The sequence below is a fragment of the Gigantopelta aegis genome, chromosome 10 (genome assembly GCF_016097555.1).
Source record: "Gigantopelta aegis isolate Gae_Host chromosome 10, Gae_host_genome, whole genome shotgun sequence".
NCBI lineage: Eukaryota > Metazoa > Mollusca > Gastropoda > Neomphalida > Peltospiridae > Gigantopelta > Gigantopelta aegis.
In genome coordinates, this window is record NC_054708.1 from 63,933,286 (window position 1) to 63,947,809 (window position 14,524).

General features: G+C 41.4%; 1 protein-coding gene across 1 annotated transcript in view; it reads left to right on the forward strand.

Annotated features, from left to right (window-relative positions):
• Positions 1-14,524, forward strand: part of LOC121383463 (gamma-butyrobetaine dioxygenase-like) — a 42,128-nt gene that overhangs the window by 13,183 nt on the left and 14,421 nt on the right. The window contains exons 2-3 of the mRNA XM_041513530.1: positions 7,464-7,543; positions 9,251-9,348. Coding sequence (XP_041369464.1) covers positions 7,464-7,543; positions 9,251-9,348 — 178 coding nt within the window. The remainder of the gene's footprint in view (positions 1-7,463; positions 7,544-9,250; positions 9,349-14,524) is intronic.

Sequence of the window (14,524 nt, forward strand, 5' to 3'; positions counted from 1 at the left end):
GTATGAGGTCCGCACCTGGTTTTCTGCCGTCCAAAATTTCTCCCTTCGCAGCCATGATCAAAACATAACAAACATCATGACTGTACAGTATTTATATAGGTAGTATTTCCTGTCTCCAAATTTTACGTTATAACATTATTGATCTCGTTAACCCCACACGTCTAAATTGGTAGTATTTCCTTTCTCCAAATTTTTACTGAGATATAACAAACATTAATTTTCTTGCAATCTCTATTCCGGCTCACACTGCTCTTCACTGCTCATTAAGGTTAATCTCGTTAATCGCCCCCTCTGTTCTTCACACATCTCGTTATCCCCATGCGTATAGGTAGTACTGAACCAAATAACTTCCGGCTGGGTCAAAGTTCGAGGTGCACCCAACTTTTGATAGAGAAGTGAACACCACAAGTCCTGTGATTGGTTATAAATGTGAGTGTGTTGGTTGTAAAAAAATTTAGCTTCATCTGGGCTAAAAAAGTATGCAATTTTATTTCATCTAGTACCACTGTGTCAAGTAGCCTTGTGCTTGGAACATGTATGGGGTACCTGTAAAAAAAAGTACTCAAATTTTGTGCGGAACTAGGGTAGTCATAGACGCTACCCGTTATCTCAGAAATGAGCAGCTTGACACCCACTTTTTTGTGATTCACTTTAAGGGTGAGGGGTGGTAGTATTTATATCCGTGGCGTCTATATCGATTGATACGTTGCAGGTAGGAGTTTTAGCCACATATGTTACTATTGTCGTCTATGGGATTTGATTTGGTAGTATACACCCTCTAAATTGGCCTTAATTGCTCACGCCAGTTTCCCATTTCTGGAAGCGGATTAGAACACCTCACCGCTTACCTAATCTGGAGACTGCCAGTTTTGGGAACATACCTCGTACAGCGCATGCGATTTCTATCTGGCGAGTGTGAAATATAACGCACGTTACACTTAACAAACAGTGCACGTAAAATAATTTTGTATATTGATTGCCACTATCTACCTTATGTAGCTTATAGAAAGCCCCTTTTATAATACCATAAAAAAAAAAGTGACGAGAACGGTAGCGTCCATGCAAGCTTTTAATATATGACTGGTACTTATTATCTTTGCTATACAAATTAGAAAACATTTGTTTAATAGACATCTTCGAAGATGTACCTATTTAATTTATTATTAATTAGAAACAGTCCACTTTTGTAAGGTAATAGATCACAATGTCTGATAGGGCCAACTCATTTATACTGTTCATATAGTTATGTTACAAAAAAAGGAATTGAATTAAATAGTGGCTTCTGAGCCTACACAAATGAACTCGTTACGGAAATCAGCGAAGTCGATAAAATTGTCTCGATTAGTTCATAACTGTTAGCATAAAAAGCTTACGTGAGGTCCCGAATATGGCAAACATGTAACTTTCTACTTTCTTTAAAAAAGAAATGAAATTCAGACAAAGACAATTGAAAAGTAGACGGAATAATAAAAGAAAGAAAAGAAATGATAATAGGTATGTAGGAATAAGCCTAGGTCTCGTTTACAAAAACAAACAATAATTTTTTGCATCTATTATTTATGTTATTTTGTTTATCTTTAAAATAGCCAAATAAAACTTCATTTAAATATTTGTATTTCAGCCAGAGGTTAATTTATGTACATCTGTTATTTATTTATAAATGTATATAATATGTACAAAATGTAGTAACAGTAATTAATGATCATAGCTGACTATTTAATTTTTGTTTCAATACGTTTGTTAGAAAGTCACAGACCATGTGACTGGAAAATGATTTGATGCGCAGTAGTCTGTGACATATTGACCAATCAGAGCTATCGGGCTCAGATTATTTTTACTCTTGGAACTCTGGTTGCTTGTCTACCTGATAACTTGTTTCGCATTTATGATGGTGTCTAAAATTATGGGCTTTTTTTTATATAGACTATCTTTATTATGGCATCCCACGTTTGGAATAAAATCCTTTGTAATGACAGATTTTATCGGAGTTTGTATATTTTTTTTATCAACAACAATGGTACCATTCTAGATCAATAACGTAACGCTGACATGACACAGATGTCACAGCTGGTAGTGGTGTTGTAAAATGTTGAAGGAGAGAGATTGGTTGCATAATTGTTGAATTATAAATGCCACGTGAATGTCAATGCCCCAGCCAACACTGTCAGTTGAACTAATTGTAGGACTACGTTTAACGAATTTTTTAAATTATTTTTTAATAATAATAATAGTTGGGATCTAATTCAGTCGGTAGTGCGCACCTGAGATGCTTGGGTCGTAGTTCTAATTGAACCACCTCAGAACCAGTGGGTTTTACCAATCCCAATTATCCTAATCATGTTCGTTGCACATAATAATGAAATTCAAGACACGTTTATTCCTACACATGAAATTGTCTACATCAGTGCATGCCATAATTATATAATTATAATTTTAGCACTGCTCCTGAATTTTTTTAATACTCCATTCCTGAAAGGGAATAGAATACAGACTACACCAATGAACCAAACAACATAAAATTAGAAGAAAACATTATTGGTTTCTTGGTTAATTTTTGCAACATATGTCTCTGCATTTACATGTACCAATTACTTCATAAATTAATAATGTTTGGTTTTCACTGGCCTTGGCATTTTGATGAGTGCGATTTTTCACTCGCCTAAGCGTTTTAAGGTGTGCGATTTTTCAAAAGCCAAGGACTGAAGTCATAAAATGTAGGACAACCCCGACTCGTGATGATGAGTTATATATACGACAGCCGTGTAATATATCCTTGAATTTTATAAAACGAGGGCCGGCTATATACATGGCAGATAAGTAAAAAATATATTATTTCATGACATGAACTCACAAAACATTCATTCATTCATTCATTCATTCATTCTATTCATATATTTATGGAAAACGTACACAAAAGGGTCCGCTAGATTCATATACAATCTCCTGTTCCAGATGGTTAGGTAATATCGATCAATCAAATACTTATTTACTGCCTATATACGTACATTGTTGCTGTGTATATAGCCAGCCCTCGTCAGCGGAGGCTATATACACGGTTGTCGTATACATAGCCACATCGTAGACAAACGCTCGTCTAGTTCACAGTATTCTTTAAAAAATTAACAATTCCTATCCTAAGCCAACTGTTATGGCATTATTTGCATAATAATGAATTTGATCAGGTGGAAAATAAAGGTGTTCTACTTTTTATAAACAAATGAAACACTATACAAATTAAACCCTGAGATGTGTATACTATTTTTTGGTGTAAAAAAAAAGTGAGATTCTCAGGGGAGCAACTGCCCCCCCCCCCCCCCCCCGCCGTCCCCCCTCCCGCGGGTACGGCCCTGTGTTTTAGTTGAGAACATCGATGCTTAACATGCGTCTGTTACTAAAATAAATTAATGTATAAGCTTATCATTTAGTACATGTTTTTATTAAGTTTTATTAACTTATTTTCCTTTTTTTTTAAATATTATTTACCCTACGTCGCAGAGGACGGTCAAGCGTTCTCGTTACACAACCTTGTTAAATCGTTTGGACACTGCGGTTATTCTGGGGATGCCCGTCACGTGACTCAAAAATAATACGTCACATTTCTGCTCTCCAAATAGCCGTTATTTTTGTTACAGTACTACTACTGATACTTCTTTGTCATTTTTTGTCCTGCAAATATTGGCCAAAAGACTTTGATTTCCCTTTTATTCCAAGGCCATGACTTGAAGACCGGTGTAGCATTTAATTTGCACTCCCCAAGAATAGGCACTCCCCAGTCATTATGTAGAGGATAATAAACGAGTTACCAGTTATTATCAAATTTATGTCCCGAGTGAAATAATTTTCAGTTGTCACGAGAATTATTTCACGCGGGACATAAATTTGATAATAACTGGTAACGAGTTTGTTATTTTATTTATTACCTCAGCTATTTTTTCCTCTAAAAACATTTATTTTCGACGCACATGCACGAAGGCCAAACTGTATAGAAACGTTTTCTGGGTGTTTTTTTTTTCAATGCCTCGATATATTGAGCTGAAATTTTGTATATAATTTTATCATATACCATCACAGATCAAGTTTGACTTTCACGACGAATTACACATTTTGACCGAATTATGCCCTTGCACATATTGGATACGGAAAATCGTTTTCCGAACTCTTCCCCCAAACACCCCCCACCTCCACCCACCACCCACCCCCGCCCCCAAGTCGTCAAGATACTGAGCTAAAATTTTGCGTATAGCTTTTATAGTGTGCCATTACAGATCAAGTTTGACTTTTGTGACGATTTACTTATTTGTGACACAGATATGGCCCTTGAATTTAGGAGATACGGAAATATGTTTTCCGGACTTTGTTTTTGCAATGCCTCAACATATTCAGCTGAAATTTTGTGTATAGCTTTACAGATGAAGTTTAACTTTCATGACGATTTACCTCTTTTTGACAGAGATATAACCCTTGAATTTTGCCGAAACGGAAATTAGTTTTCCGGACTTTGTTTTTGCAGTTCTTCAATGTACTGAGCTAGATTGTTGTGTATAGCTTTATCATGTATTATTACATATCACATTTGACTTTTATAGCAATTTACCCATTTGTTTTTACAGAGTTATAGCGTTTGAACTTAGGAGATATGAAAATGTGTTTCTCGGACTTTTTTTTCAATGCCTGAAGATACTGAGATGAAATGTTGTTTCTTACACACCCGTTTGTGAGAACATCATTCGTTATTTGTTGTTTACACATGTACGTGTGTTTAACAATTTTAAGACATATGACTGGCTGCTCCTAGGTGATGACTAGGTCATCATGCCATACATCCAATGGAAAAAAACCCAGCACGATCGAAATCGATTACACTGGGAGGTATAGTTAACCCGACAATCATTTGTCTGACGCGTAAGTTAGCTACAACTGCAAGGGCTGTAAATGAGTCGAAAAAGATGTTAACATTTACTTAAAACTTAGTTTTTGAGGATATGTAAGAAATAGAATAATACATTCGTGTCTGTTAGATACCATTTATCTTACAACTCGTTTAAAAACGTATCAAACTCGCTCGTTAGATACATTTTAAAACAACTCGTTGTAAGATAAATGGTATCTAACGGCCACTCATTATATATTACATATTATTCTCTATGTATTACGAAATAAAATGTAGTTTGGACCAGTACAATCATACGATGAGAAACATTTGTTATCCAGCCATTGATATTGTATGCAGGGTAATATATTTAATATGCAATTTCAGTCATTAAAACGTCTCTGTTAGTCGTCAACATCTCAGAATGGAAGAAGACGTTTGTTTTGTTTAACGACACCACTAAAGCAAATTGCTTTATTAATCATCGGCTATTGGATGTCAAACATATGGTCATTTTGACACAGGTATAGAGAGGAAACCCGCTTCATTTTTTCCCATTAGTAGTAAGGGATGTTTTATATGCACAATCACACAGGCAGGAGAGCACATACCGCGGCCTTTGATATACCAGTCATGGTGCACTGGCTGTGTCGAGAAGGATCGATCCTAGACCAACAGCGCATCAAGCGAGCGCTTTCACTGAACTACGTCCCGCCCTTCTTAGAATGGAAGTTCATTTAATATGTTATTGTTATATAATTCCATTTTATAATTACTGTTTTGTAATAGGCGTCTGTATTGGTTAAAATGATATCACGTGATCTATAAAAAACATCGTTCATTCTTCCATGAACGTGAAACTGCACTTTTTTTTAAAACAAATAAAAACAGAATGTTATTACCGGAACTACTTTTTATCAATTACGTCAACAACGTAATCCCCGAGGATTCCATCGTTTCTATTTTTATCCCAATATCGTCTGCACTGTGAGTGACAGTGACAATTCAGGCTTTAAACGACTCCAGTTTTGAACCGAGACAAGAATTGAACGTTATATTTTTGACGTTCATGCGTACACACTTAAGAATTGACCGCAATTATTTTTTGGTTCATGCAAGTATAATTAAATTTCTGTTACATTCATTATAACGTATCGTCATCCCATTGGTCCAGACATAGCAAAAGGATTTTTTTCATTTTCCGATGAACGTAAAAATTACGTCGTCAGGGAACTACTTAAACAGCTGTTTGCAAACTATTTTTAGTCTGGGGATGTCGGGGAACTCCAAGTTATAAATATCAATAATATGAACTGAAAATAAATAATTGGTATGATAAACACTAAGTGTTTTAATAAGAAATATATTTTGGGGTATAAAATTAATTAAATAGTAACTTTACAAATTAAAAACTTAATCTGCACGTGCAACCCAGCGTTATCAGCGTTAGCAATGGACACAACAGAAATGTCCCGTCTACTATTTCGGCGCCTCACATGCTTGTTCCATTTGAAAATCCAGCAGTTCAATCAAGTTCGCACAATTTCACATCAATTGGGTTCATTTCTAATTCTTCTTTTCAAAATTGCACTTTCCAGTTTGGCGGCAATTGGCAATAATTAAATTAAGTGTGAATTAATGGTGCTGAACATTGAAATCTTCTCGTGAGTGCATTAAAAAACTTTGCAACGTCATAACATCTGATGACGTCATTTTATTTTTATATTTATATCTTGTATTACTGAGCGTTAAAGTTTAAGAAAGAAATAAAATAATTCAAAATAAAATATGAACTTTTAGTAGTATTATTAATAAGTATGTTTGAAATTTAATTATAAGGATTGTCTGTAATTTCTATTACGTTCATCGGGGTATGAACAAAAAAAATCATCCGCAAACTTCTGTGAGAACGTCTTCGCCGATTCACACAGTTTGCGGATGATTTTTTTTGTTCATACCCCGATGAACGTAATAGAAATTACAGACAATCCTTATATGAAGGGCTTCGTGCTAACGCGCTACGCCATTCATACAGTAAGTGTGTAAAACGGTTTTGGTGTTTATCATCGCATGAACGTCAAAAATATATAGAGGATATTTCCTGTTTTTTGTCAAATATGATTTATCTCATCGACTGAAATTTGCAATCATATCTCAGGAGTCGCGCTTCCGCGACGAGTGTAATATGATTGCAAACTTCACGAGATGAGATATAAATCATATTTGACAAACACGTGAACTTTTCTATTTATTATATGACTTTTGGCAATTTACCTTAATTTTTAAAATGCCAGCAGCAAAATAGTTCCGGCTTTCTTACAGTGAAGATAACACTTTCTACAGTGACGATAACACATTTTAGAGTGAAATAGTGAAATTTTCACTCTAAAATGTGTTATCGTCACTGAGTGACTGATAACACTTTTATTTCACTGATATTTTAAGATATTTCACTAAATGTTATATAATAAAATGTTCGATTCTTAACTCAGTAGCTAAATATAGTGTGATATATAGTGATAAAGCGAGATACTGGCAGGCTTTCTGTCTATTTAAAACTGATCCGGGTGATCATTTTAAAATGCTATTTCAGGTGTCTGCGGATTAAAAAACTACAGTAAATCATATAAGACGGTTCTGACTTCAAATCAGTCACATCTGAAATGCATGTCGGTACGTATAACACCCTAACCTAACTTGTTTTGGTGAATATGTTTTGGTGAGTATGTATTTCGTATCATTACAAGTGTGGATAACACCAATCTAATTAAAATTAGCTCCACTATTTCATGTGGATCTAACAGCAGCCCGTTGGAGCTCATGTCCAGTTGACCTTTCATTCGACCAATCAAAACCTTACTTGCAAAATCATGCCAGTGATTTGAAAAGAATTTGAAAACATTCGGGATTATGCCGAGGGTATACAAAATGATTTGGGCGAATTACGAAGTATGCCGGAAACTAATTTCAATATAAAATTTTATATAAAATTCGTTTCAAGACGAAAAAAACTCGCCGTGATGGTATAGCGATAAAATCTCTTTATACTAGTATACAATCCAGAGTTTTATTACTGCATATTTCGCCTATTGCATAAATAATCTCGCCCGGTATTTATTAGAATTTGTATGCTCCCGAATAACGCTATAGAAGGCAAAGTGTAATTGGTCGATATTTAAATTGTTATTTATAGATGAAATGTCACCTGGACATGGGAGTCCATGCAATGCTGTTAGATCTACTGGCAGACCCAGTAGAGCTAATTTTAATCAGATTGGGATAACACACAATGTTTAGTGTATTTTGACGTCTTGGTCTATAACTATTACGTGTTATCAGTATATATATATTAAAGTTCTGCGTTGATATCTTTAGATATATTTTCGTCTATTAACATCAACAACAATTATGAGAATCTCACATTGATAAAAATATGTCTTTTCTGTTGTTTATTGGTGAGGTTCGAAGATTGTGTAATTGCCGGTCCGACTGAGGGGACGGGATTTAGCTCAGTCGGTTGGGTGCTCGCCTGAGATGCTTGCGTCCTTTGATCGAACCACCTTGGTGGATCCATTCAACTGATAAGGGTTTTTTTTTCCCTCTCATTCCTACCAATGCACCACAACTGATCAAAGGCCGTGGTATGTGTTTTCCTGTTTGTGGGAAAGTGCATATAAAAGATCCCTTGTTACCTATGGAAACAATTTAGCGGGTTTCCTCTCTAAGACTTTATCGGAGTTACCAGATGTTTGACATCCAATAGCCGATGATTGATTAATCAATGCGCTCTAGTGGTGTCGTTAAACAGAACAACTGGTACCATATTCGCCAGACCCAGACCCAGACCCAGACCCAGACCCCAGACCCAGACCCCAGACCCCAGACCCAGACCCAGACCCAGACACAGATCCAGACCCAGACCCAGACCCAGACACAGACCCAGACCCAGACCCAGACCCAGACACAGATCCAGACCCAGACACAGACACAGATCCAGACCCAGACACAGACACAGACCCAGACCCCAGACCCCAGACCCCAGACCCCAGACCCAGACACAGATCCAGACCCAGACGCAGACCCAGAGCGAGCTTTAGTGTCTTTTGGCCCATCCAGTTGCTGACCATCTTCGCATGCACTACTCCTTTTATTTTATTTATGACGTTTACGTCTTGCAGTGGCGGATCCTGAAAAGCCATTTAGGGGGGCCCCAATGACATGAGGTGGAAAGCCAATAGAATTTTAGGGGAGGTTTGGAGGGGATCGTAAACAAATTAAAATTAATATATAATAAAATTATAACTGTAAATAAATGTGATTTAATTTGTTTTGAGCAGTATATTATTACTGAATTACTACCGCCATTTTGTTCTGTTCCAGACGGCAAGTTCGAACTCGTCATACGGTGTTGACAAAGTACAGATATCTCCCGACAACAGATACCTTGCAGTTCGCTGGACTAATGGAAAGCAATCACAGTATGGAGAGATAATATTTACTAACGCATACCGCACAGAAAGCGTAGTGGGATGCATCCATTTCGTAATGGGGGTGGGGGGCAATTTCAGTTTGTTGAAAACAAATGAGCCAAGTTCCCAAATGGAACGAGATCTGTTGGGGTGGAGTGTGTGTGTGGGGTGGGGTGGGGGGGGGGGGGGGGGGGTGTCATAATAACCGAAAACGAAATTGAAAAAACAAATCTCTTTGATGCGTTTCAGGTCATTTTAATGTTATATATTGTTAATAATGAATTGGAAAAAAGAAGTAATTAAAAACGGCACTTCAAACAGACGGGGGTTGGGGTGGGAGTGGGTGTTTCACAGAACCCATGTGACGGATACGCGTTCCTTCAACTTCGACAGCGTCTCAGAAATCACTGCACACTGTGTCAAGAAACCACTTTTCTGCAGGACATCGTTTACTGGAGTGAACTAATGTTCCACGACTTGTATGTGGGCACCAAAGGTCGCTGAAGGTGCTTTCCTGTCGGTAGGAAGGACAGGGCTGTAGCTAGTCGGACACGACTGGGGTGGCAGTTGGAAATGAGGGCAGATGGTTTGTTTCCAATCGTAGTCTCGATGTAGCTAGTCGGACACGACTGGGGTGGCAGTTGGAAATGAGGGCAGATGGTTTGTTTCCAATCGTAGTCTCGATGTAGCTAGTCGGACACGACTGGGGTGGCAGTTGGAAATGAGGGCAGATGGTTTGTTTCCAATCGTAGTCTCGATGTAGCTAGTCGGACACGACTGGGGTGGCAGTTGGAAATGAGGGCAGATGTTTTGTTTCCAATCGTAGTCTCGATGTAGCTAGTCGGACACGACTGGGGTGGCAGTTGGAAATGAGGGCAGATGTTTTGTTTCCAATCGTAGTCTCGATGTAGCTAGTCGGACACGACTGGGGTGGCAGTTGGAAATGAGGGCAGATGGTTTGTTTCCAATCGTAGTCTCGATGTAGCTAGTCGGACACGACTGGGGTGGCAGTTGGAAATGAGGGCAGATGGTTTGTTTCCAATCGTAGTCTCGATGTAGCTAGTCCGACACGACTGGGGTGGCAGTTGGAAATGAGGGCAGATGGTTTGTTTCCAATCGTTGTCTCGATGTAGCTAGTCGGACACGACTGGGGTGGCAGTTGGAAATGAGGGCAGATGGTTTGTTTCCAATCGTTGTCTCGATGTAGCTAGTCGGACACGACTGGGGTGGCAGTTGGAAATGAGGGCAGATGGTTTGTTTCCAATCGTAGTCTCGATGTAGCTAGTCCGACACGACTGGGGTGGCAGTTGGAAATGAGGGCAGATGGTTTGTTTCCAATCGTAGTCTCGATGTAGCTAGTCGGACACGACTGGGGTGGCAGTTGGAAATGAGGGCAGATGTTTTGTTTCCAATCGTAGTCTCGATGTAGCTAGTCGGACACGACTGGGGTGGCAGTTGGAAATGAGGGCAGATGGTTTGTTTCCAATCGTAGTCTCGATGTAGCTAGTCGGACACGACTGGGGTGGCAGTTGGAAATGAGGGCAGATGGTTTGTTTCCAATCGTAGTCTCGATGTAGCTAGTCGGACACGACTAGGGTGGCAGTTGGAAATGAGGGCAGATGGTTTGTTTCCAATCGTAGTCTCGATGTAGCTAGTCCGACACGACTAGGGTGGCAGTTGGAAATGAGGGCAGATGGTTTGTTTCCAATCGTTGTCTCGATGTAGCTAGTCGGACACGACTGGGGTGGCAGTTGGAAATGAGGGCAGATGGTTTGTTTCCAATCGTTGTCTCGATGTAGCTAGTCCGACACGACTGGGGTGGCAGTTGGAAATGAGGGCAGATGGTTTGTTTCCAATCGTAGTCTCGATGTAGCTAGTCCGACACGACTGGGGTGGCAGTTGGAAATGAGGGCAGATGGTTTGTTTCCAATCGTAGTCTCGATGTAGCTAGTCGGACACGACTGGGGTGGCAGTTGGAAATGAGGGCAGATGGTTTGTTTCCAATCGTTGTCTCGATGTAGCTAGTCAGACACGACTGGGGTGGCAGTTGGAAATGAGGGCAGATGGTTTGTTTCCAATCGTTGTCTCGATGTAGCTAGTCAGACACGACTGGGGTGGCAGTTGGAAATGAGGGCAGATGGTTTGTTTCCAATCGTAGTCTCGATGTAGCTAGTCGGACACGACTGGGGTGGCAGTTGGAAATGAGGGCAGATGGTTTGTTTCCAATCGTAGTCTCGATGTAGCTAGTCCGACACGACTGGGGTGGCAGTTGGAAATGAGGGCAGATGGTTTGTTTCCAATCGTAGTCTCGATGTAGCTAGTCGGACACGACTGGGGTGGCAGTTGGAAATGAGGGCAGATGGTTTGTTTCCAATCGTAGTCTCGATGTAGCTAGTCGGACACGACTGGGGTGGCAGTTGGAAATGAGGGCAGATGGTCTGTTTCCAATCGTAGTCTCGATGTAGCTAGTCCGACACGACTGGGGTGGCAGTTGGAAATGAGGGCAGATGGTCTGTTTCCAATCGTAGTCTCGATGTAGCTAGTCCGACACGACTGGGGTGGCAGTTGGAAATGAGGGCAGATGGTTTGTTTCCAATCGTAGTCTCGATGTAGCTAGTCCAACACGACTGAGTAGTCTCGATGTAGCTAGTCGGACACGACTGGGGTGGCAGTTGGAAATGAGGGCAGATGGTCTGTTTCCAATCGTAGTCTCGATGTAGCTAGTCGGACACGACTGGGGTGGCAGTTGGAAATGAGGACAGATGGTTTGTTTCCAATCGTAGTCTCGATGTAGCTAGTCCGACACGACTAGGGTGGCAGTTGGAAATGAGGGCAGATGGTCTGTTTCCAATCGTAGTCTCGATGTAGCTAGTCGGACACGACTGGGGTGGCAGTTGGAAATGAGGGCAGATGGTCTGTTTCCAATCGTAGTCTCGATGTAGCTAGTCCGACACGACTGGGGTGGCAGTTGGAAATGAGGGCAGATGGTCTGTTTCCAATCGTAGTCTCGATGTAGCTAGTCCGACTGGGGTGGCAGTTGGTACGACTGGGGTGGCAGTTGGAAATGAGGGCAGATGGTTTGTTTCCAATCGTTGTCTCGATGTAGCTAGTCGGACACGACTGGGGTGGCAGTTGGAAATGAGGGCAGATGGTTTGTTTCCAATCGTAGTCTCGATGTAGCTAGTCGGACACGACTGGGGTGGCAGTTGGAAATGAGGGCAGATGGTTTGTTTCCAATCGTAGTCTCGATGTAGCTAGTCGGACACGACTGGGGTGGCAGTTGGAAATGAGGGCAGATGGTTTGTTTCCAATCGTAGTCTCGATGTAGCTAGTCGGACACGACTGGGGTGGCAGTTGGAAATGAGGGCAGATGGTTTGTTTCCAATCGTAGTCTCGATGTAGCTAGTCCGACACGACTGGGGTGGCAGTTGGAAATGAGGGCAGATGGTTTGTTTCCAATCGTAGTCTCGATGTAGCTAGTCAGACACGACTAGGGTGGCAGTTGGAAATGAGGGCAGATGGTCTGTTTCCAATCGTAGTCTCGATGTAGCTAGTCGGACACGACTAGGGTGGCAGTTGGAAATGAGGGCAGATGGTCTGTTTCCAATCGTAGTCTCGATGTAGCTAGTCCGACACGACTGAGGTGGCAGTTGGAAATGAGGGCAGATGGTTTGTTTCCAATCGTTGTCTCGATGTAGCTAGTCGGACACGACTAGGGTGGCAGTTGGAAATGAGGGCAGATGGTTTGTTTCCAATCGTAGTCTCGATGTAGCTAGTCGGACACGACTGGGGTGGCAGTTGGAAATGAGGGCAGATGGTTTGTTTCCAATCGTAGTCTCGATGTAGCTAGTCGGACACGACTGAGGTGGCAGTTGGAAATGAGGACAGATGGTTTGTTTCCAATCGTAGTCTCGATGTAGCTAGTCGGACACGACTGAGGTGGCAGTTGGAAATGAGGGCAGATGGTTTGTTTCCAATCGTAGTCTCGATGTAGCTAGTCCGACACGACTGGGGTGGCAGTTGGAAATGAGGGCAGATGGTTTGTTTCCAATCGTAGTCTCGATGTAGCTAGTCCGACACGACTGGGGTGGCAGTTGGAAATGAGGGCAGATGGTCTGTTTCCAATCGTAGTCTCGATGTAGCTAGTCGGACACGACTAGGGTGGCAGTTGGAAATGAGGGCAGATGGTCTGTTTCCAATCGTAGTCTCGATGTAGCTAGTCGGACACGACTGGGGTGGCAGTTGGAAATGAGGGCAGATGGTCTGTTTCCAATCGTAGTCTCGATGTAGCTAGTCCGACACGACTGGGGTGGCAGTTGGAAATGAGGGCAGATGGTCTGTTTCCAATCGTAGTCTCGATGTAGCTAGTCCGACACGACTGGGGTGGCAGTTGGAAATGAGGGCAGATGGTTTGTTTCCAATCGTAGTCTCGATGTAGCTAGTCCGACACGACTGAGTAGTCTCGATGTAGCTAGTCGGACACGACTGGGGTGGCAGTTGGAAATGAGGGCAGATGGTCTGTTTCCAATCGTAGTCTCGATGTAGCTAGTCCGACACGACTGGGGTGGCAGTTGGAAATGAGGGCAGATGGTTTGTTTCCAATCGTAGTCTCGATGTAGCTAGTCAGACACGACTAGGGTGGCAGTTGGAAATGAGGGCAGATGGTCTGTTTCCAATCGTAGTCTCGATGTAGCTAGTCGGACACGACTAGGGTGGCAGTTGGAAATGAGGGCAGATGGTTTGTTTCCAATCGTAGTCTCGATGTAGCTAGTCCGACACGACTGAGGTGGCAGTTGGAAATGAGGGCAGATGGTTTGTTTCCAATCGTTGTCTCGATGTAGCTAGTCGGACACGACTAGGGTGGCAGTTGGAAATGAGGGCAGATGGTTTGTTTCCAATCGTAGTCTCGATGTAGCTAGTCGGACACGACTGGGGTGGCAGTTGGAAATGAGGGCAGATGGTTTGTTTCCAATCGTAGTCTCGATGTAGCTAGTCGGACACGACTGAGGTGGCAGTTGGAAATGAGGACAGATGGTTTGTTTCCAATCGTAGTCTCGATGTAGCTAGTCGGACACGACTGAGGTGGCAGTTGGAAATGAGGGCAGATGGTTTGTTTCCAATCGTAGTCTCGATGTAGCTAGTCCGACACGACTGGGGTGGCAGTTCGAAATGAGGGCAGATGGTT